Below are 23,153 nucleotides of genomic sequence, written 5' to 3'. Positions count from 1 at the left end.
GGTTATGTTGAATTACCTTCCTGACAATTGATATGTACAAACCCAAACCTCACATGCACCGCACGCCTCTTACTGCTCCGTTTTTTACTGTTATTGTGAAAATGAATGTGTGGTTTCAGCTACTACTGAGAATAAAAATAAACAAAAAAGAGGAAGAAGAAAGCTATTTAAGCATGTTTTATTTGGCAACTTGACCCGTATAAAAACAGAACATGATATAAACAAAATATCAGAATTAAATCTTTTTTTAAAATTTTTTAATCCTCCAAATTTTCTTGAATAAATTGTGAACAAACAAGCATGGCTTGACCTATTTAACCTTTCTGCTCTATGCATAATTTACAAATAAGTGTATTGTTGTAATTTGTTTTTTCTTTCAATGTTAATTCATCTGTTTGTTTCTTTTTACACTTTGTGGACGTTAATCTGATGTTTCTGTGAGGGGCGGGCTGCTGCTGCTGCTGCTTTCACAGGGGCTGACGATCGTCTCCACTTCGATGATCTCAGTCACCAGATCTCTGATGATGGACACGCTGCCCAACGGATCAGAGTCCGACTCTGAACTTTGGACATCTTCCTCCTTCTCTTGGGTTTGCTTTTCTTCTGCGGGGTCCGCTTCCTCCACCTCAGCTTCTACTGGGCTCTCGCCGTCCGTCTGATCGTCATCCGGAACTTCTTGCTTCTCCGTCAGCTGCTGTGTTGTTGAGACAGTGGCGCTGCTAGAATCACCTTCTGTTGGCGCTACACCTTCTCGTTGTCCTCCATCTTGCTCTTCAACTCCGGTCTCATTTTCGTCATTCTCTGACGCTTCTCTCTGTTTCTCCTCTTTTGCTCTCTCTGCCTCCCAGTTCTCCTTGATTTGGCCCGTCAGGTACACTGCCCTGTCGGTGGTCTGCTGGACCACAGGCTCCATGGAGCACGGTGCAATCGCTTCACTTAGTGACCCCAGGCTGAGTTTTACAGGACCCTCTGTGCCGGGCGATTGCATTTGTGACGCGGGCTGGACAGAGGAGGTCTCTGATGCCTGATCTGGAGTTTGGCCTGAGGTCGAGAGTTCAGGTGTTACTTGCGTCGATTCAGCGCTTGGAGTAGATTCAGTTTGTGCATCATCTGTTGTCTGGATCAGGACAAGCGGAGCTGGATCAGGCGACTCCTGGACGGTGGATCCTGAAGCAGCCGCATCAACTTCTTGAGCTTCGGCTCCATCCACACTGGAAGACTCGACTGCTGTTGTATCTGGTGCTTTGGATACTGCCTCGCTTTTATTCTCTTCTTTGGTTTCCATCGCGCTCTGACCCTCGTTGCTCTCATGTTCCTCAAACTGCTGCGTCACAACAATCACAGGAGACGGAAGCAGAGCGCTCGGATCAGGAGACCGAGCAGGACTGGGCTCACGTTTGGTGTCGTCCTTAAGTTCTGCATCGCTCTCAGGGCAAACGTCAAGCATTTTGTCCTGATCTTCCTCCACAGGAGCGGTTTCTTTATCGCCACTTTGCTCCTCCTCTAAGGAGTGTCGAGACTGAACTGCTGGGCTGTCAGGAGCAGAGCGAGGAGGCGTCTGTGCCAGCAGGCTGTACTCACTAATAGCTAAATCTGACGTCTCCAGCAGGACATTATTACTCTTCTTACAAGCAGCATCCTGGAGTGCTATAAAAACAAAAGGCATTTAGAATCATATAAAGTCCAAAAGAGCATATTTGTAGAACAGAAGTTGCACCCTGATTTTCACTTCGACAAGATTGTCTTTATCTTGAGGTCAGATAATCTTTTATCCTGGACATGATGGTAATTAGCTGCTTATGGTCAAAGACTGATTATGTCAAACATGTCATCACATCCTTTAATCTAGTGTTGTTCAAAGTCAGGGGCTGCAGGGGGTCTTCAGAAAGCGGGAGGGAATATCAGAAAAAAAATTTCACAAAATTGTTCAATCAAGTATTCTTACCATAACTTTTAAAAAACCTAACGTTTTTCAATTATTGACAAATAAGTTAAAATAATTTGCTGAAATATCATTTGCACAGGAAGCACTAAATCTAGTGCTTCCTGTGCTTTTTGCTGGAAAAAAAAAACTTCTAAGAACTCCTGGCCAATCAAAGCCAGAAGGCACGAAGTATTTATGCTCTGTTTATGCTCTGACGTAAAGCACTTTGAAGTGGCTTGTTGCTGAAATGTGCTACATAAATAAACTGGATTGACTGATTGATAAATAAATGTAATAATTATTGAATAGTAGATAAGAGTGAGGAAACAAAAGTTCTAAAAGTTTATGTTTCTTTACATATTTTGTAGAGTTCTCTGTGAGATTGCAAAAGGGATCCGCAGCCAGACGTTTGGAGAGTCATGGCATGGAGAGGTTTGGGAACCCCTGCTTTACAGTAATGACTTTATTCTGCTGGTTACAGATTTTAATAGGGATTATATACTTATATATCTGTGCAATTGTGTCTCAAAGTGTTCTGAATGACACGTCTGGACCTTGAGTAATGACATGTTGCAGGAGGAAAGATATGTTACGCTTTGGGACTGCCTCTTCCTGAACAGCAAACCAAGGGTTTGAATTTATTTGTTGCATTGGCTGCAGTGTGTGTGTGTGTGCCTGTGTGTGGGTTTACCTCTGTGTATCTCCTTTTGGAGGATGTTTCTCAGAATGTCATCGTAGACATTGTGAACCAGAATAAAACTGCTGTAGTCAGAAAAAATGTACTGCTCAAACTGCTGGAGCTCCTGTGCAAACAAAAGCCACACGTCAGATTTATACTGAGTGCAGTGGGAGTGGTAAAGGCAGGCGGCCTCCAGCCAGCGATGAGTCTCACTTACTGTTTTGTACTTGCTGTCCATCTTGCTGAGGAGAGAAGGCAGAGCGATCTCCAGCAGAGATTTCTGATACAGCCTCCTCTGCACCACTCTGCTGTCGTAGTCCAGCTGCTGCTCAAACACACACATAACCTTTAACACGCTGACTGAACACTTGACTTCATGACAACATATCATAGGGGCCCATTGCAATTAGCTTCTGGCCATTAGACCGGACAAGGATCTGTGTTTATCTTGCTGCCATTCACAATCATTGAGATGGTGACATGGGAAAAAAACAAAAAACTGTCCAAATCTCACAGCAGCAAGAATCAGCATCTTGGGGTTTCTTTGACAACCATAGATATACATTTGTGAAGTCGGCTAAAGATCCAACTATAAATGGATGTGTGTACTTTGGTTTGATGAGAATAAAATTAAGCTTCTTAGCAACAAGGTAAACATATGGAAAAGCACCTCTTGCCCACCTGTAAGTATGGAAGAGGATCTGTGATGGTGCAGGATTTTTTTAATTAATTTATTTTTTATATGTTTAACTTATCTCACAGTTACACTCAGCATTGATAAACAGTCTTGCTTTTTTTGTAGCTGTGTATTATCTCCCTGTGGATAATGTGAGAGCGTAAGCAGTGCTGTGTCTGTGGGAAAGGGGCTTCCTTTTAGGATTGAGACGCCGTCCTGTACGCACAGGAAGCACAGTTTCTCACATAGATCTCACATTACGTTTTAATAAAGCTCAAACATTAAGCCTTTTTATATTTAGACTTCTAGCATATTTTCCCATGAAACCTAAACCTCTGTTTGAGTTGACCTTTTTGGCCTGGATGGTCACCAATGCAGTGGAGTTGTTCACGTTACACATTGACCTGACTGACTCCATACTTTATTTTATTCCCCAAGGCATATGTAGTCTTTTTTTATTTCAATCAAGGTATTTTTTTAAAAGAATTGCATGTGTCCACCCTGAATATTTGCTTATATTATTCACTGGATGACTCCATGGTAACATTTTTACCTTGAATACTCTTTCTTTAGCTCTCTCCATCTTGTCAGGAACCTGAGACGATTGCAGTCTGGTTGATGGTTGGAAGAACCGCCCCAAAGTGTAAACGGCGCTGTCCAGTAGCTGCAAGAAACGCATGGAAAATATAATGAACATCTCTTTCCTGACCTTTAACTTTTGCCCCCTCCTCCACGTCACTTCGCAGCTGCAGCTGCTCTCAAAGACGAACATCCCACCTGCTCCATCTCCAGGTGTGCAGAGTGAACGAGCCTCTCGACGCTGCCGAGTCCAAACCTCTGCTTTAAGTTTTCCAGTTTCTCGCTCAGGTTCTCCACCTTTCTGTAGTCTTCATCCAGTCTGATGGAGCGCAGACTGGTCAAGATCTGGAGAGCACACACACCCACATACACACACACCTTCATGTTAAACCACATCAAGAAACTAAATGTGGACGACTCAGGCAGGAATTCACCTTTTGTATGTCCTCCACCTTTCCATTTGTGAGAGTAAAGGTGGAGTTCATCTTGGTTCGGAGCGTGTCCTGCATCCCCAGAATTCCTCCTCCGATGTGTTCGGTTAGCGCTTCAATGATGGAGGGCATGTAGGGCATCACAGCCTCGCTGCACACTTTCTCCGCTTCCTCACATATGTACGCTGGAATATATTAGAACATATTGATAGCATGTTCTGACATGTATTTTGCGTGTGGTTACAACGTCGTATTTTCTGAGTTGACGTCAACATGGAGGTGTATTACCTCTGACTTTCTGGGCCAGGAAGTCCTGAGAGGTCATTATCTGGTCCATGTTGGAAAAGACGAGCGCCGCGCTGGCTGATGCAGTCTGACGACACTCCTCCCTCAGCGCCTCCAAACCTGCAGTCAGCTGTTCCAGCACCAGAGTGTAGGTCGCCTGAACCGTCTATATATACAGAAATACAGACTAATATTAAATCAGGCATGAGACGCCTCTCCTCTAAGTTTAGGGTCTGATTTTTGCTTCTCACTGCGTCTTTCTGAGAAACGACAATGACCGATTTGGAATCAGAAGAGGAGGCCATATCTTTAAAAGTCACCCCAGTGTTCCGGTTTAAGCCAGGAGATCAAATTAAGATTTTTTTAAAAATGGGTTTTGTTTTGCTACACGAGTTATTCTCGGTTTTGTGGCTGAATGTGAATTACTCACACGCTGACCAAGACGTCAGATCACAAACATTTTTTTTGTGATTAAAAGCAATAAGAAGTTAGACTGCAGATATAGATCTGTTGCTCACATCATTTCTTACAGCATTTAATTTAAAATAATAAAAAAGTAACTAATAGGAAAATGAGACATGATTGAGTCAGCTGCTGATGTTACTTGACATGAGGTTTAAGCTTTAGAATAATTTAATTATTTTAATGTCAGAACTCAATATTGTGCTTAGAATTAATTCATTAGTTCCATTTCAGATGAAAAACATAATGAAAAGGTTGTGTTCAAACTGTTTAAATCAACAAAGTGACCATACTGTATGTAAAACTCGTTCTAAAGAAAAGCACTACCATGAGGTAAGATAAATATTGAGCTACCTCGCCACAATGACAAGAAAAATATTTGGTGGAGTCATGGTGAGGCTACAAATACTGCACCAACTGTTGCAAATTTCAGTGGCTGCGTCATGCTGTGGGCCGTTTCACTGCGAGTCATGCTGGCATTTAGCACAAAATCGATAAATGGATACCTTCAAATTGATCAACTTTGCCTCGAATCACCATTTCAGTGTTCAGAAACGTGGTCAGATCACTTATTATAGTTTAATTTACCAACAGAACAACAAGACACTTCTGACCAGAACTTTCAGCACTATCACGTTTTTTAATTTAATTTATCTTTTTAATTGTTCTTGACATCACCGTGTCAGGGCCCGTCAGAAATGAGTAATCGCTACCCAAGGCGACAGCCTTGGTTTTAAACAATGACTAATAACACACAAAACACTCGGTTTGTTAGTAAAACTTACTGCCTGCCATTGTCGGATCCGTTCGGTCTTCTTGCCCTTCACCTTAGACTGAAGCTGGCTCTGTAACCATGACAACACTTCCTCCATCACCTGGCGGGCCAGCACCTGCACACACCCTGTACGTGAGGCCTCCTGCTGACAGCTCACAGGCAGACAGGAAGCTGTGGGGTAAAGTTGCTGACCTGTTCTTCGGTGCCCAGCAGCTTCTCCCAGGATTCATAGCAGCCTTTCTCCTGTCGGTACAGACGGAGGGCTCGGGAGTACGCCTGGCTCTCGTGGGGCAAATCCTGCCAGGGGTCTGAGGGAAGTAAGGACTTTGTTAGGACTTCTGGAAATGATGATCATCCTCTCTTAAATGCAAACTTATCAATTTTTGTTTGACACATTTGAATCTTTAAATTTCAGCTAGTTTAAAATCAAAGCAGAACTGGTGGTTCAGATTGGTGGCGCTGCGCTTGGTGTGATGAGTAACCACAATGTCCTACTTTGAGTGCCTTCTCTTTGCTGCCTGACATATTTCTGTTTGTTGTCAAATGGTGTAGATTAGAAAAGAAAATATGATGGTAAATATCTTCTCTTGTATTTTTCACTTTTCAGCTCTAACTATGTGTTCATTTCTACATCAAACCAAAATATACCAATCAGCATTTTTCTTACTATTTTTAAATGCTTCCTTCCCCACTGACCAATAATATTCCTTTGGATAAACGTTTTACTATTAAGCCATTGGGTACTTTTTTCTTACTAAACTTCAGTGTTTTGAGGAACAGAGAGTTTTGATTTCAGAAGAGACGTGACTTTCCATTCTGTCATCGTTTTCGTGAAAGCAGAAGTCCAGCAAACCATTCACCTGGCGGGTTTTATCAACCTTTCGAGAGACATCATGACGCGTGTGCAAAAAATCCCAGGAGAGACACAATTAGAGACACAGACTTAAACAGCAAAAACAATATGAAGGTAGCGCCTATTTACTGGAAACCTTTGATAACATTTTTAAAAATAAAATAAGCATCAACACAGTGGTGAAACACGTGCTTACAATTCAGGCATTGTGCATGAATCAAAACTTGGACACAAAAAAAACATTCATACCCCAAGACTTGTATTCATTTTTTGATCAATTTAAGGAGAAATCTTTCATTTTCTCCCTGATATTTGAAGGGGATATCGATCTGTCGATTGTTATCCATCACTGTTTCATGTATTGTGACTTTTTGGACGATTTAATGAGCAGCAGCTACTGGTGGCTATTTACGCCTTAGTTCCTGTCAGCTCAGGATGTCTTTGCTCAGATATGTCATGCCTAGCTTTCGCAACGACCTCATGACAACTTTGAAGAGGGGTTTGTCTTCTGGTTTGTATCCTTGCTAACCACAGAGGAAGTGAGCAGCATTAATATTTTTATCTGTCGCCAAGGCAACTGCCACAGCATGAGTGACAAGCTGAAGCCTGCGCATGCAGCTGCTGCTTTCGAAACAGATGTCAGCTCTACTCTTCAGCAGACTCAAATATTTGTGCTTGAAACAGAAATCAAACTCGTTATGAAATAGTTGAAATCTAATGTCTTTCTTCCAGGATTGCCCTACAAGTAGCTCCATTCATAGTCAAGTTAACCCCACAGCATCATGGCGACATCGCCGTGTTTCTTGGTTATAACGTGACATAAAGTGGAATTATTATGTGCTGCGTTGTCTGTCTTGATGTAGAAAACTGAGTTTAGCTACAAAACTGCACAGCACGTCTCCTACAACTGATCACTTTTGACATTTTGTCATTTTGTATATTTATCACCCCTACAGAACCGTGTTGTAACTGTTAATTTGTCCTGTAGGTTAGTGTTTTACCAAGGTTGCGGTGTCTAATACAGGCCCTGAGGACAGACAGGAAGTGATCTCTTTCATCTTCTTGTTGAAACAGGAAGCAGGTGTGGCCTGTGTACGGCAGATGCAGATATACAGCAAACATATCTGGAGATGACGCCCCTGAAGAAGAAGAATCCTCCTTCACTCCTGGACAAACAAGCATCCATGTTACAAATCTGTCATTTTCAAAAGATGATATTGATCTTTGAATTAGCCTGTTTCTATATCATGCTTAAATGACTTCAAGAGGGTTTTAAAAGACTCCTGGCGCTGGATTTAAAATCTATAAAATACGAAAACAAACCATAACCCATGTTAGATGTGACCAATTTAGCATTCATATGTTTTTCAGACTCGCTTACATGACTTTATGCCCCCAAAATAGATGTTATCTTTAATATATCCTAGTTTTCTTCATGTTCTACAAATTACATTGAAAATTATTGCTGAGTCGTTTTTTTATATATATAAAAAAATAGCCTTTTGAAAAATGTGATTGCTTCTGTTTTCTGATATGTTTCTGTTGTTGATCCCGTTTTTCAAACTTAGTGTGGTTTCTACTTTATCAATTGTCTCAAATATACAAGATGGCCGTATGTGTTCGCTGCTGCTTTAACGTGTGGATTATTTTTGCCCATTGCAGCTTCCTCTTTAAAAAAAGAACAAGATGACGAAGACTTCAATGCCAAGCTTGAAGTTTCAGGGTGATTGCATGCCCACGTTTTCAGGAACGCACGCGATAAGTGCAACAAATTCAAGACTGGACTGTGATCCTCTTCCTTCTGGTGTGTAAACAGCAAAGTTACAATTGATGCAGTCAGGATTTGTTTGCAGATCATTTTGCTGGTTTATACAGCTCTAAATCCTAAATAAATCCTACATAATAATTCTGGCGTCTGCTGGAATCAGGATTTCAACCAGTAAACTAAGAACAAATTAAAACAGACAGCAAGGTCTTCATTTATCGTGATTTATTTTATTGTGTTGTTTAATTGTGTTTCAAATTATTTACATCTACCTTTTTATTCTTGAGTGATTCCTCATTTTGCAATTGTGGTTTTCTTGTCAAATTACTTTCCTCCAGCTACTCAAATCTAGTTAGGCTGAAAGTGATTGTTTTAATACATGTTTCCCTATTTCTTATTTCTTATTTTTAATTTAAGAGAGTTGTCTCAGTGGAGGGAGGCTGAGGTAGTCAGTTTTTCCATCAGTAAAGCTATTCGTGTTACTGAGTTGGATGAAGTGTCGTATAAAGTACCATCGAGTATTCCTGCACAGATTTTCTCCAAGTGAGCTCTCGACTCTTCCTCACTGGTGAACACGACTCCTCCTGCTGGCTGCAGGACCAGCTTAGGTGGAGATCCACGACTAAAAGTCTGGACAACAATATCCAGGATCAAGACGCCATAATCAGATGCGATGTAAACAAGAAAAAGGGTTTATTCGATGCTGGTTTACCTCCGTGCTGTCGTGTATTTCCACTTTGTAGTCTCCCTTCAAGACAACATATTTCTCCTTGGATTTCTTCCCCTGCTCATCCCAGGCGGACATCTTAACGCTCCCCTGGTACAGAACCTCATCTCCGTCATTCTTGGGCTTCACAGAAACACACAGACAGAATTACACATCTTCAGCTGCACCTAGCGTGGATTTACATGGCATAGATGGATAAACTCTGAACACTTGCTTGTGGTTGATTTTTATTTCTTTTGGCACTGCTTGCGTAGATAAAGGACACCCAGTATGAATCCTAAAGTTGTGCTGATTGGATATCTACATAGTTTCAGTTCTTACCTTTTGTGTGAGCAATAAGCCATTCCCCTCTTTCTTAGGCTGAAACTCCTGGTGAATGTGTCCAAGGTAGGTCACGGAGTACTGCTGGCGGTAAAACCCACTGAAGCTCTGAAAGGTACCGTCAACGAGACCTGCAAACACACAAGGAGAAAGATGAAAAGGTCAAGCAACATTTTATCACTCAGTTCTTACTAAACTCTATAAAACACAGAGTATTATAAATTGTTGGGGAAGTGAAGAATGCCCTTCCAATTTTTTTCCACGATCTCAAGAAAGAAAAACTTGTTTTCTGGTAATATGAAATAGTTACTTTGGTAAATAATGGTTGCTTTTTTGGGATCATAAGATGATTATTGCACAAACATCTGTGGTTCTTCTACCCAGTTTATTGGTACGAGATGCCCTGCTGCACATTTTCCTCATGGGATTGTCAAGCCATAGAGATGTTTTTCTTCATAGCATCAATTTTGTTTTCACAAGCTAATGGAAATGTTTTTTTTTTTTTGTCATTACAACATTACAGAATACCTTGTAACAGTGGCAATAAAACTAGCAATTTTTTCCTCACAATAGAACAGTTTCCTGTTTAAAACTTCTCAAAGAAAATAAACGGACACAAATTTAATGCTCTTCTACATCCGTTCCAACATTTCCGCTGTTAAGGCAATAAAACAGAAATATAAAACTGTTTTTTCTTGGGTTCATGGAGTTTTAGCTTGTGTTATTGTAGAGTCGCGTCCCATTAGCTGCACTGAACAAACTGATTCGTCCTCATTAGAGATTAGAGTGAGCTATTTAATCGACTCAATCTATAGATTTAAAACTAGACGTTGCTCTCATAATTTTTAGTAAAATTCAAGAATCAAATTTTTGGAAGATGGGCAGCCTCACTGCAACGAATAACATACGCTATGCTCTTAAATTTATGATCCTTCACAAAAGATGGTATGTAATAAATTCAGCAAGGGGTTCACTTACTGACAACAATACTAAAAAAGGTTATTTATGCCCTTAAATGCATCCTGTAGGTCAACCCTGTGCAATACAGTCTCAAGTAAAGAATGATTATTCAAACCATCGATTGGGTCAGTGGTCTGTTTTTAATCTTTTCAAAAGGTAAAGGACATTTAAAAATCTAAACAAAACCAACTAATTAATAATAAAAATTTATTTTCTTATATCTTTTTATGAATTAAACATCATTCATGAATGATTAGAGTGATTCTAATTCATGATTAGAGTGTAATCGTTCATGACGGCGCCCTCCACTGGATACACCACAAGTCACTGAACAGCGAAACTTAATGAAACCTTCACTTCACTAAGCATGAAAAAAGCCTGACCTTGTAAGCATTCAGAGTAAGTTTGAGACAAATTTGCAAATTTGCTTTTGCCACTCCGTTCATATTTTGATTTTCTTGCAAAATTTCAAAGAAGAATCAAACGTGACAGGGAGACATTTAACTTTTAAAACTCATTTGATCATATTCCCACTCATCTTTCAATTTACTGTCAGTCGTGGATCAAATTCTTGGGGGGGAGAATAACGGGAATTGGACATTTTCTTTTAGCATTCATGGTCAGGCATGACTTTTCCAACTATGTTGCAATGGAAAAATAGCTGAGACAGCTAAATTGAAACGGATGCAATGTCCTCATGGGCATTGCATCCCATGAGGATGGTTTCCAAATAAATGGAAACCTGCACCAAGACTTGAAAACAGCAACTGTGTATACATAAACAAAAAATAAATGTGCAAAGGACTGGGGTTTGAGGTTAATCTCTATTAATTTTTAAAGGAAGTCTTATAACAAATGATTATTTAAAGTACATACGACTCATTTTAGATTAATTATTTGATGCTTTCCTACTTAGAACTTGTCAACATGTGTTGCACTAGTTAATAAGATGTTAATAAGTGGTGCTGACAATATATTTTATTTATTTTACTAGATAAAATAAAAATAAATATATTTTATTTTAAGTGAGTATTTTTTGATTACTGAATTAACTTCCATCTGATTCATTTGTAAAAACATGAACACAAATTATATACAAACCTTTCTCAAGAGGATGGATTAAACAATCAGTTTATTCTTAGTTTGAACTTTTCAGTGAAGTGTTTATTTTCTCAATTGGACAGATTCACAGTTTTTAATTTGATTACTTTGTTCTAAAGGTCATATGATGTTATTCAGATGCTTAGAGTTTCTTATCTTTTCTAAGACACACTAGTATTATTATTGACATAATATTGATTTTTTACACTTTGTAATTCTTTGGGAATGCTCCTACCTAATCCTACACAGAGCCCCGTCGGTATCTATGTGAGTCTTAGCAGCAGTTTTTAGGTTGAAACCCAAATTTAGAGCTACATCCTTATGTGGATCTTGCCAGGAATTATGTGCTAGATCTCCAAACTGTGCTCTCGTGATTTGTTTGAATGTGGATTTGTTATAACCTCTTGCTTAAAATAAGTTTACTCTGTGAGGCCAGTATCACACGTTCTGTCTCGGTCTGACTTTCATCTCACAAACTGACCCAAACGAAAGGATACACAGAGAAAGATCAGACAACCCATAATAATATAATAGTTGGAAATAGCTGCAATTACATTCTAGTTTGCAGGGAAGATTAGTGACAGGATGTGTCTGAGCTGATAACACATATAGGAATGCACACATGGAGGAATAAACAAAAGCACTCACATTTAAGGGAACCACAATGTTGGATTGGTTTGTACTTTGTTGATCGTTTTAAGGTAAAATTATCATGAATAATCTGCTTCTAAATCTTCCCTTTCTCTATTTATTTTAGACTGAAGTCATCTTGGTGGTTAAAGTGGGTGACATGCAACTGCAAGGTCCTTGGTGTAACTGTAGGGACCTTTGCTGATTTGTCACACCCCTGCCCACATTTCCTGTGTGCCGCTCCCCCGAACTCTTTCCACTAATGTCAAATATAATGAAACTTTCTCATATAATATCAGCACTGCAGTCTCCAAAACTGTGACAGAGTAGTTTGTAGCAGTGTTTCCATCATTCTGGGGAAATAATTTTTGCCACAGACTGTTTATAGTTCATATTATATGGCTTGAGACTCTTTTAACACTTCACAATTAGGCTCAGGTCCTGTTAGATAATCAACTTAAAATTATATACCTAAAAACTGCGCAGATTAGAAGATACAATGCATAGTTCAAAATGAAAGCCCTGTTTTTAATCCGTAGTTTTCTACAGATATAATGATCTATATAATATATTGTTTGCTACGGGTACAGCTGTAGTGGTTTTTGTGCCTGAAACTACAGCTACTGCTGCTTTTGAAGCAAAAATTGATGTATCTGAATCATTCAAACTTACATCCCTGCGTCTCTAACGTCTCTGCTCTCTGTGTAACATCTGTCTTTTTTTGTTTAGCTGTTTCCTTTAAGAAATCCCATACATCAACGCAGATCGTATCGTAACACCGGAGTCAGTTATGCTGTTATAAACATCTGATAATGAAAATACAGAAAGAATAATGTCTTCACTACCTTTGATGTGGTTGATTTTGGCCTCATCCAGCAACCCAGAGGAAGATGCTCCCATGCTGTATGTTTCCTTTTTTCGTCTACAAAAGTTGCATTAACTGAATTTGTATGCACTGTGTGCACAGGGGCACATCTCAACTGAGTGATTTACCCTGAAGTGTCAAGAAGTTTGAGCTCAGCTCATTTCCTGTTTTTTTTTTTTTTATGACTCGGTGTGTGTGTGAGTGTGTATAGTTGGGCGGAGCTGTTAAATATGAGGTGAAATGTGTCAACAGAGCATCAAACTCAAATGTCACCGCTTTCTTTGCAGGGCCATCTGCTGGCAAAATGTGAATTGAAACACATTGTTTTGCACAATTTTCTGACTTTAATGCAGCTATAGAAATATTAATATGACTGTAGAAAATTAGTCCTACTCAATGTGGAGTAGGAAACAGCTGAGAAGAGCTTCGAAGAACTAAAATATGGATCAAAGTTTTGAAGCATTTTGATCTTCTTTTACTTTATTGTTGGTCACTTTCTGTGCTTTAATTTGGAATACAAATTGAAGCACATTAGTTTATGCAACATGTTTTGTAAAATGACATATTTTTGACATATTTTGTATGTAGTAATGGTGCGTGTAATACAATAAAGTTCAGTGACATTTGAACTTAATTTAGGGTTAATTAAAGACACTAATTGATGGCAGATGGTTTCTGACTTCTCTTTGAATGTGGTTAATTCAGAACACAGCAGTATCCCTGTTTATAACAACCAAGCTCACTACTGCATAACATTTTTAATTATTTCTTGATTCATTATTTTAATTCCTAAAAGGTTGTTTTATTCAACTTTTACAGGATGTGGGTCACATTAACCGTGGAAAATATACTAAAATGAAATATTTAAAAAATTTTCTTAACCTATTTTAGTTTTTTACTTCACAACGAACTGGTATGTGTAAGCTTTTATATGCATTGTAGTACCCAAATCGGTTAGAAGTTTCATATTTTAATCTTTTACATTTCTGTTAAGGTACATTATAATATGTTTTTTCGTTTGAATGAGTTTGGGTTTTGTTCGAGAAAGGAAAGGTTTAAAAAGAAGGATTTCAGGAATATGTATTTTCAATAGGCGCGCTTCCTCGCATCTGACCAATCAGAATCTCTGTTGGTTGCCTAGTAAATGACAGAGTTGTTTTGATTGGCTGACAACATTTGCTCTAATGTTCCATCTGAAAAGTCCAATCTGGATCCTCTCAGGCGCAGTCAGTACCGTGTGGACCGCCTAGGCAGTTCATTTTACTGACTAGACGCCGCAAAAAAAACAGATTTAGAATTAATTTTATTAAAATATCACAGTCCATCAAGGCCTAACTTTATAAGTTGCTTTTCTATATCAGTTTTAGTGTGTTTTATTAGGATTCTCAGTCTAAAATGACTATTTAAAGACACTTTAAACCCCACTTTTTTGGAAACCAAATTGTATTTCCGATCAAATTTAAAGAGTTATCGCGCGCGCTTATATTTATGTGTTTATTGCCTTCAGACAGGTAAGAGTCGCTCGGCTGTTTTGGCAGTATTTACCTGAGAATTACCTGGAAATAGTAACCACACAGGGCTGTTTATGTGGAGAATGTGGCGCATTCTCTCTGTGTTAGTTTTTTGCTGTACTGTGCGCGGACTCGACGGTCTGGCGGCGGATACAAGTCTGGACCGGGAGGAGTTGAATTTGACTGGACCCCAGGAGCTCAGTAAGCCGGACAAAGGCGCCCCGTCCACGGGGAGAGTTGAGGACAGAGAGCAGAGAGACGCTCCAGCTGGGAGTCTGCAGCCCACCAATGCACCTCTGGAGGATGAGCTGGACAACCAGGAGAATATAATAAGCCAGGTCAGTGTTTAATGCACGAATAGCCAATTTTATTGTTATCATATACTCAGTTTAATGCATTTCATTAGGATTTTATGTGACTTATCAACTCAAACTAATACTTAAGAGATCTGTCCTTTTTTTCCTACCATTTAAACGCTTATGGCATACTTCACCCCTTTTACTCCGACATCACTACTGTAAATGAATGCGGTTGAGCTAGCTGACTTTATTAGTCAGCTAATTTACAGACAGATTACCCCAGAGCACCAAGATCCAGAACAGACAAGATTGAGGATGACTTAGCTTTAGGTCTCACATTTAGAATCTAACACTGCTCAGTCCATCATCTGACACCGAACCCACCAAAATGTGGTAACCCACCTGAGCTGACTGGGTGGGCAAAGAGAGCAGTAATCAGAGAAGCTGCAAAGAGAATTACTATAACTCTGGAGGAGTTGGAGAAGTACACAGCTCAGGTGGGAGAGGCATGCTAGCTGTACGTCATAGACTCCAGTAAATCTGATCTTTATGGAGGTGTGCTAAATTTGCCACAAGCCACGTAGGGGGTACAATAAAACACTTGACGGAAGGTGATCTGGTCAGAGAAAATGAATATTAATTCTGTACTCTTTGGTCTACATGCAAATGCTGTGTGTGAGGAAAACACTCCAAACATACATCCAACGTCACAGTGGGCTAGTTTAGATCAGGGGTGTCAAACTTCAGTCCTCAAGGACGGGTGTCCTACTAACTGTAGATGTGTCCCTGGCCCAATACAGCTACAAGAAATGTCTACTAATGGTTCAATATTAGATTCAGGTGTGTTGAAGCACAGCCACAGCTAAAAGTTGCAGGACACTGGTCCTCAGACACTAGAGTTTGATACTTTTTGCTTTGTTAGGAGCATATTCAGGTGCTATGATGATCCAGTCAAAGTCCAGACCAAGATCCATTTCGAAAATTAATTAAGAGATATATGTTTTAAACTTTATTTTATAGCACATGCAAATTATATTCAATATGAGGTGAACTTGAGGTTATCTTGAGCCAGGCTAGTTCAAAAGGGTAGATCATAAAAACAGGAGTTTATATATAGTTAGAACCACAAGCAATGGTTTGTTTTTTCTTTCTTCACTGAATCAGTTTACTGTCAATCTTATATAACGAGCAATTTCTTTCTGAAGGTTTTGTGTAACTTTTGCAAAACTTTCCATTTACTTCATCACACAAAAGCCACAGGAGACAACAAAGCACTTGTGCATTCAGGACATAAGCTTTAGTTTTCCAGTTTCATATTCAAAACTGGATTTGGGGACATTTGTACTCTCATCACATCTCACTTGCAAAATAGGTCAGCATTTTATAAGTACTTTAATCAAAATCTAAACCTTAGTTTAAATCATAGGAAACACCAGACTGGTGTGTGTGCGTGTGTGCGTGTGTATGCGTGTGTGTGTGTGTGTGTGTGCTCACATTATGGTAAGCGTCTCCATCCATCTGGCAGCTGGTTATGTAACATCTTTCCAGCTGTAGGAGCTCCAAACCAAAAAAACTGCCTGTTTGTAAACGGTTGTAGCTATCTTTTCACAAAAGGCTCATCTCTGCAGCAGCTGCACACCATCAATCATCCTTCTGTTTACTTTATATTTTGACAAATGGTGTTTTTTTTATTTTTCTGATTATTTTGCACAAACTAACAGATGGGTGTTTCCACTTTATGTCGACTGTCTGGAGCAGAAAGGAAATCCTGAAAAAGATCCCGATTCTTCTCTTTCAGCTGCTTGGAGACTATGACAAAGTTAAAACAGAGTCGTCTGGGTCCGACTGTGTGTGCCGCTGTGTGGTTCGACCAGTCAAGCGCTCTGACTGCAGCCGCATTCATGACAGCGATCCAGCATCGCTCTCCCAGGACTTTTACACTGTGGAAACAATCACCAAGGGGACAGACTGCAAGAAGTGTGTGTGCATGGCTCCTCCTTCAGCCGTCAATCCCTGCGAGGGAGAGTACAGGTTCAAAAAGTTACAGGAGGCAAGCAAAGATGACATCAAGGTAGAAACTGAAAACTGGCTTTTGGTAACTGGTCAGGAATGAGGATGTTTTCTATAAACAATGCTTTCTTCTGACATTTAGTCTTGTGTTTGTCTTTTCCAAGCTGGCAACCATCATTGATTTATTAGAAGGCTCTATGTATGGAATGGACTTGTTAAAGCTCAACTCTGTCACTACCAAACTGCTGGCCAGGGTGGACAACCTGGAGAAGGTGAGTGAATTCAGACCCTATATGGAAACAATTAATCAGTTTAATCGATTATTAAAATACTCATTGACTAATAGTTAACTAGAGTCTACAGACTAAAAAAAAGGGCCAGTTTCTGAAAGAACAACATACTGAGCCAAAACTTTACAACAAAATATATGCATTTTGTATTGAAGATAAAAAGCTCCTCTTTGTCTGCAAATATGTCTATGCAGAACTCCGACAAGTTGTGAAATTTTAGCTTCGCCAATTAAAAAAAAAAAAAACCCTATCAAGAACCTATTGCTATTCAAACATACTTTGGAGGAATGCTATGTTGTCGCATTTTAGGTAATGAAATATTTATTTTCTTATTTAAAAAAGGAATTAAATTATTTGTTTATTTATGTTTTTTAATACATGTATTTCTGATTTTGTATGAATCAGCAACTTTTGACTTGGAAACCAAAATTGATAAACCAGGATCACATAATTGTTTTCTTACATGTCTTGGTCAGTTTTATGATTTAGCATATTAATGTTTTTGAGAGCAAACGGTCAGAGATTCCACGCCTGATAGCCTGGTGAAGTTTCCTATGATGCCTCCAGAACCATTACAGCATTTTAAAGGGTTAAACAAACAGAAACAGTTCATAACCTAAAATCCACAATTGCCTTGATACGATGCTGACCAGAAGTTTCCAGGTGTGCTGGCCTTGAAATATTGCAGATATTAAATCATTTCCCTTTAATCTGGTTATTTTTCCACAAGCATTGATCAAATCTCTTAAAGAAATCAAATCTAGATGAATAAATGATAATAACAGACCCCAGATCCAATTTTACATTTTTGGTGAAGATCTTTGAAAATGCAGTTTGTGAATAAATTTAACCGTTTATTAAAAAAAATATCTTGAGTTCTTTTGAGTCAGGCTGCATCCAGCATTATACATGTTTTGAATGATGTACATCTTAAAAGTGATGGGTTTAAAACTTCTGCACTTCAGTCACTTGCTTCATTTGACTCTGTTGATTAAAAAAAATACAAATTGGTAAACTGGAACGAAGTATGGAAATATCTGATAATGTGCTAAACTGGTTCAAATCCAATTTGACAAATAAAAATCTGGGTGTGCCAAAATACTAAGTTCCTCAAGGGTCTGTTCTCAGCCCGCTATTATTTAAACTTTAATAACCATATAAAGTCTCTTACTCAGTTTACTATCATCTTTTTAAAAAATAGGAAAATGGATGATATTACACCAGACGTTACATTATGGCACTGTCTCCCTGTGTTTAAAAAGATTGACTTTAAAATGTTGCAAATTGTCAATAAAGCACTGACGGGTGTTGAGACGTACTAAATTTCTGTCAAACATGAACCTCGTAGAGCACTACGATCATCAGAGACACGCTGGCTCAGTGTTTCCAAGTCCAGAATTAAAGAAAGTGATTCAGTATTTTTGTTTTGATGCTCCTCAGTTCTGGAGCAAACTGCCTGAAAACTTGAGATGTTCAGAAATTGTGGAATAATTATAATTAGGATTCACGTTTTCAGTGAATTTGTTTGCGCACCCCAGGTTTTTACAAGGAATTTCACTGAAAGAACAAAAGAGAAAGAGCGCATAAAGGAGAAAAATAAGGACAAAGACAAGAAGGTTCAGCTGAAGAAAAAGAAAACCAGTGAATCAGAGCGACCTGGAGCAGCTGCTGGCAGCCAAAAGAAGGTTAAAAAAAATCAATCAAATCAGAGTCTAAGTAACATACTTCTTTGAGAAAAGTCTTATTTTTGTGGCTGAAAAGTCAAAAACGTTTAGTCCACACTTTATCTTGCAGAAGAATCTTGAAAGTCAAATAAAGAACCAACAGCAAGATGGCCGGGTACAACAGCAGCTAACCAAGAATGAGACAGCATCTAAAGCTTCTGTCAAAGACAAGAACACTGTGTTCATTAGAGGAGTGACCTTCTACAAGGCAGATGAAGACAGCTACAAAGAGGAGAAAGACGAGGACCAGAAGAAAGGAAGAGGAAAGAACGGTAAGTGTAATGGTAGAAGTGCACCACTAGCATTTTCGGAAAGCAGTCATGTAATTTGTTCTTTGTCTTTCAGTATTCTTAATCCCGAAGGTCGCAGAGGATTTGCTGAAAATTGACAAGCTGCCAACTGTTACCAAAAGTCCTGAACCGTCACTTCCTCTGAAGCCAAACCACGAGGGCCTGAACTACACTTCACCCACTCGTCAGCCAAAAGCTTCCTCAACAACCAGCAAGCAAACAACAAGGTCAACTCCTGCAACCATCAGAGTGACTGAGCAAATCAACCCTACAACTCCACAACAAATGAAACCCAAGCTTCAAACCAAGAACGGAGATTTTCCCTCCACCACACCTGTCACCCCACACACCACAGATACCAATATCCGTCCACCCGGTGAAGCAAACCCCACCACGCCACAACCAAGACCCAAAAGCCGCCTCAACTGGACGGAGAACCCCGCTGACCAACCAAAGGCCACAAAAAAGCCAGGTAGAGTTAAACCCGAAGCTTTGATTTTGTGATGGTGTAGACTAATGTCAAAAGTCTAACAGTGGGCAAATTTTTATGTTTGGGAGAACATCAAAGTTATGACACGCGATACGGTATCAACAAAGCGTGATTTTCTTAAAGTATGATAACCTTGGGTAATTTTAACATCATGATGTTAACTAAAAAAATTAAAACAAAGATGCATAGCAGGATCTAATTGCTTTGATTTAACATTAAAAAAATCAATAATTGTTTCTTCTGCTGCTAACATAATATTTTTTTAAGTTGCATTCATTTTGCCTGCAACATTCTTTACCGGAAGTATTTCCATATGGGTTAGAAAATGTATATATCGTTTTTAAGTGGTTAATTTAAAAACTTTTTGCCAAGCAACGGAGCTTTAAAGGCAGCTGTACCTTAATAGTAATGACAGATTGAGTTGCTCTAGTTTGCACTCCTTGACTGTGTTTTTCTTGAGTGGAAATATTCCTGAAAATGATTAAATTTGTCTTTTATGAATGTATGCAGCCAGTTGATGAGCACAGAATAAAGGACAAAAGAACAGTGGCATCATTATGATGAAATATTTGAATGATTTTGAAACCGTAACATTTTAAACCCTCTTCTTTTTCTCTGTTGCCTGTCAGGTGTGTGTAAGGACACAGTAGCGAGCATCTCTGAACCGGCCCAGCAGACCTCTTATGGTCTCAGTGATGGAGCCTGGATGAAAGACGCCCGTGGCCACGGCAAGGTCATCTACCTGACTAACGGTCACTATGGCAACAGCCTGCTGGAGTTTAGAGACATGGACACTTTTAAATCAGGTATCTGGAAGACCAAAAACCTCCAAGAGTCAATTTAATAAACTTTTATTATAAAATAATTATACTAATTATGTATTTAGCAATATAAGATTCTAAATACCAATTAAAACTTCAACGCTAATTATTTGTCCGATTATTAGGAAAATTTAATGGTAACACTGATCTCTTTCTCTCTGACATGGTGCTACTGTCTCTGCTCCTAATATAGATAATTAACGATTGATCATAGAAAGCCTGTTTAATTCTCCTATACAGTTGCAAAAAACGAGAAAATGATTGTATTTTCCTTGAATTTGTGTTTGATAAATATAAAATCTTTAGGAGATTATCAAGTGGATATTTATCTGTGAAATCAGAAACATTGGCAAAAATAAACGGTAAAAGTTTAAATTGGAGAAACATTTCTATAATGCTTGGAATGTCATCTCTAAGCAATATATGTCTACGTAGTTTGCATGTTCTGAATGATTTCTATAAATGATTGGCGATTTTATAAAGTACCATGAAGTTACTGAATTGTGTTTTTACCGTTTGTGCTCAGGCCAGCCGAGTAATTCGTACAAGCTGCCCTACGATTTCACCGGAACGGGCCATGTCGTGTTTAATGGCGCTTTCTTCTACAACCGGGCGTTTAGCAGGGATGTGGTCAGATTCGACCTGAGACGCAGATACGTGTCTGCCTGGACGACGCTTCACGACGCCATCCTGGAGGAGCAAACTCACAGGACTCAGACAGAAGTAAGCCTGACCTGATGTCAGATGAATCAGGATCATTGAAAAGTATAGTATCATATATAGTTGTTTAAGGTTCTACTGTATGATTCAGTAACCTTGAGGGAAAATACCACATTTTAACAGAATTTCTCATTATTTGCAGAGTATTCATTAAAAAATGTAAAGCTAAATGTATAACATGATCCCATTATTTTTATTTAATGAATAGTAGAACAACGACTCCGTGTGGGATTTTTAATAGCTCGACTTTCGGGCCACTTGATATCATAGATATAAAAATATGTTTATGCTCTTCCTAGCTCTGACAATGAAGCACTAAAGCATATCTTATCGTCTTATCTGTGTGCTGATGACATAGGGTGAGTGTATAGGTTCAAATTTCCAGTTCTTAACTCCTCCAACTTAAACTTGGAAATGTTTAAGTTGGAGGAGTGAATTCATCATTTAGAACCTAAATGGATTAAAATGCGACACTCATCTAGATTTAGTGACATGCAGTTCAATGATGCTAAAGACCACAGGGCAAGTAAAAATCTCGCTGTTGTTATTGGCGCCAACCTGTTAAAATCGAGATAAAATGTACCAATAAATCAAGTTACTAACCTTCTTTACTGCATGTTTTTAGTCCTCAGTCATTTAAAGCCTGATTTGATTTTCCAGGTGGAGTTTGCGGTGGATGAGTCCGGCCTCTGGCTGCTCTATCCCGCTCTGGACACGGAGGGTTTCCACCAGGAAGTAATTCTCCTCATCCAGCTCCATCACAGAGACCTGCAGCCCATCCACACCTTCCGCACGGGCCTCCGACGCGGCCGCTACGGCAACACCTTCCTGGTTTGTGGCGTGCTTTATGGAGTGGATTCCATGGAGCGTCGCTACGCCAATGTGACATATGCCTTCGACACGCACACGCTTACACACACCGTGCCGAGCCTGGCGTTCACAAACGTGTACACACACACTTCCCAGGTGTCCTACAACCCACTAGACAAAAAGCTGTACGCATGGGATGATGGACACCAGATGAATTATGATGTCATCTTCGCTTATTAGTTTGACAGGAGGTCAGCCTTAGCGGACAGAAGAAATAAGCTACTAACAGAAGATTCAATTCAACTGTGTTTTGTTTAATGACTGTAGATCAGTCAGCTGACATTACTCTTCTGCAATCAGCAGTGCAACATTTGCTCAGAATTTTAAAAAACAAGTTCTCCCTATGATTTATCTCAGCCTTTGTGTATCTGCCAATCAGAAACGTCCAGTCTTTAAAAACTTACTGAGAAATTAAGCATGCATGATCCCTTAAATATCAAGATATCACAACTACTACAGAAAGTTTAGACGTGTATTTAAAGAAGAGTAGAAACTGTTGTGAATAAAGCATTAAGGAATTTTTAAACGTCAATACAAATTGATTTTTTTTTCTGTAATCAAAGCCATTGAACAGTCATGCAGAAGCTGATTCCAGATTAAAAACATCTGCTTTCTGGCTTTTTCCACATTTTAAGGGTTTGTCAGTGATAACCCTGTGAAGTTAGCTATAAATGGTTTTCCACTTTGCAGCAGCTTGCAAAATCCTGCAGGAAAATTTCAAAGTTAGTTATTGTCTAAAGTTAAACCGTAAAACAGCAGGTTTTCTACGCCCGACTACCCACCTTCATGCAGAAATGAGCCAGTCCTAAAGGCTAGATTTAGCCCTGTAACATCTGGTAGTTTTTTTGTTTATGAGCTTTGGCTTTCTCAGTTTAACTGACTGAATAAAGTTTTATGAAGTTACCTATAAAGGGTGTAACCCCAAAATAAAGACTGGTGAATCCTTAAAAACCCAAATTGCAGATAGCATTTGTTAAATTTCGCCACTTCTTTGCCAACCCAATGTAAAGACAAGGTTAATCACGACTGATTACCTGCAAGTTTTACTTTTTACTTTGTTAATTTATAATAAATGTCTGAAAAGACCAAAAATAA

At 39.1% G+C, this 23,153-nt stretch overlaps 2 protein-coding genes across 2 annotated transcripts; one reads left to right on the top strand and one right to left on the bottom strand.

Moving 5' to 3' along the window:
• Window positions 1–162: 162 nt before the first annotated feature.
• LOC102232429 (protein Niban) lies at window positions 163–13,148 on the bottom strand. Its single transcript, XM_023336123.1, has 14 exons — window positions 13,014–13,148; window positions 9,478–9,608; window positions 9,142–9,279; window positions 8,942–9,059; window positions 7,666–7,830; window positions 6,004–6,119; window positions 5,822–5,926; window positions 4,578–4,740; window positions 4,293–4,474; window positions 4,057–4,203; window positions 3,833–3,943; window positions 2,821–2,928; window positions 2,616–2,727; window positions 163–1,647 (listed from the first exon to the last, which is right to left on the bottom strand). Exons 1-14 carry the CDS (start codon window positions 13,066–13,068, stop codon window positions 422–424), a joined length of 2,877 nt encoding a protein of 958 aa, XP_023191891.1. The 5' UTR covers window positions 13,069–13,148; the 3' UTR covers window positions 163–421.
• A 1,123-nt stretch (window positions 13,149–14,271) lies between these two features.
• On the top strand, window positions 14,272–23,153 carry LOC102232180 (olfactomedin-like protein 2B). The gene is made up of 10 exons (XM_005797137.3): window positions 14,272–14,544; window positions 14,627–14,882; window positions 16,642–16,914; window positions 17,018–17,125; window positions 18,682–18,828; window positions 18,938–19,139; window positions 19,213–19,629; window positions 20,277–20,453; window positions 20,995–21,191; window positions 21,849–23,153. The coding sequence occupies exons 1-10, from the start codon at window positions 14,522–14,524 to the stop codon at window positions 22,236–22,238; spliced, it is 2,190 nt and encodes a 729-aa protein (XP_005797194.3). The 5' UTR covers window positions 14,272–14,521; the 3' UTR covers window positions 22,239–23,153.

The sequence above is a fragment of the Xiphophorus maculatus genome, chromosome 6, assembly GCF_002775205.1.
Source record: "Xiphophorus maculatus strain JP 163 A chromosome 6, X_maculatus-5.0-male, whole genome shotgun sequence".
Lineage (NCBI taxonomy): Eukaryota > Metazoa > Chordata > Actinopteri > Cyprinodontiformes > Poeciliidae > Xiphophorus > Xiphophorus maculatus.
Note: the sequence above shows the minus strand (reverse complement) of the source record. Positions and strands in the feature narration are given on the sequence as shown.

What these genes read in the sequence shown, in the direction of transcription:
- LOC102232429 (XM_023336123.1), bottom strand. Translation starts at nt 13,068, where the DNA reads ATGGGAGCATCTTCCTCTGGGTTGCTGGATGAGGCCAAAATCAACCAC. An exon ending in CAAAATCAACCACATCAAAG is followed by an intron (nt 9,609 to 13,013) that starts GTAGTGAAGACA and finishes GTGTGTTTGCAG; the next exon opens with GTCTCGTTGACGGTACCTTT. An exon ending in CTGTGCAGGAATACTCGATG is followed by an intron (nt 7,831 to 8,941) that starts GTACTTTATACG and finishes TTGTTTGTCCAG; the next exon opens with GAGTGAAGGAGGATTCTTCT.
- LOC102232180 (XM_005797137.3), top strand. Translation starts at nt 14,522, where the DNA reads ATGTGTTTATTGCCTTCAGACAG. An exon ending in TGTTTATTGCCTTCAGACAG is followed by an intron (nt 14,545 to 14,626) that starts GTAAGAGTCGCT and finishes GTTTATGTGGAG; the next exon opens with AATGTGGCGCATTCTCTCTG. An exon ending in AAAGGCCACAAAAAAGCCAG is followed by an intron (nt 19,630 to 20,276) that starts GTAGAGTTAAAC and finishes GTTGCCTGTCAG; the next exon opens with GTGTGTGTAAGGACACAGTA.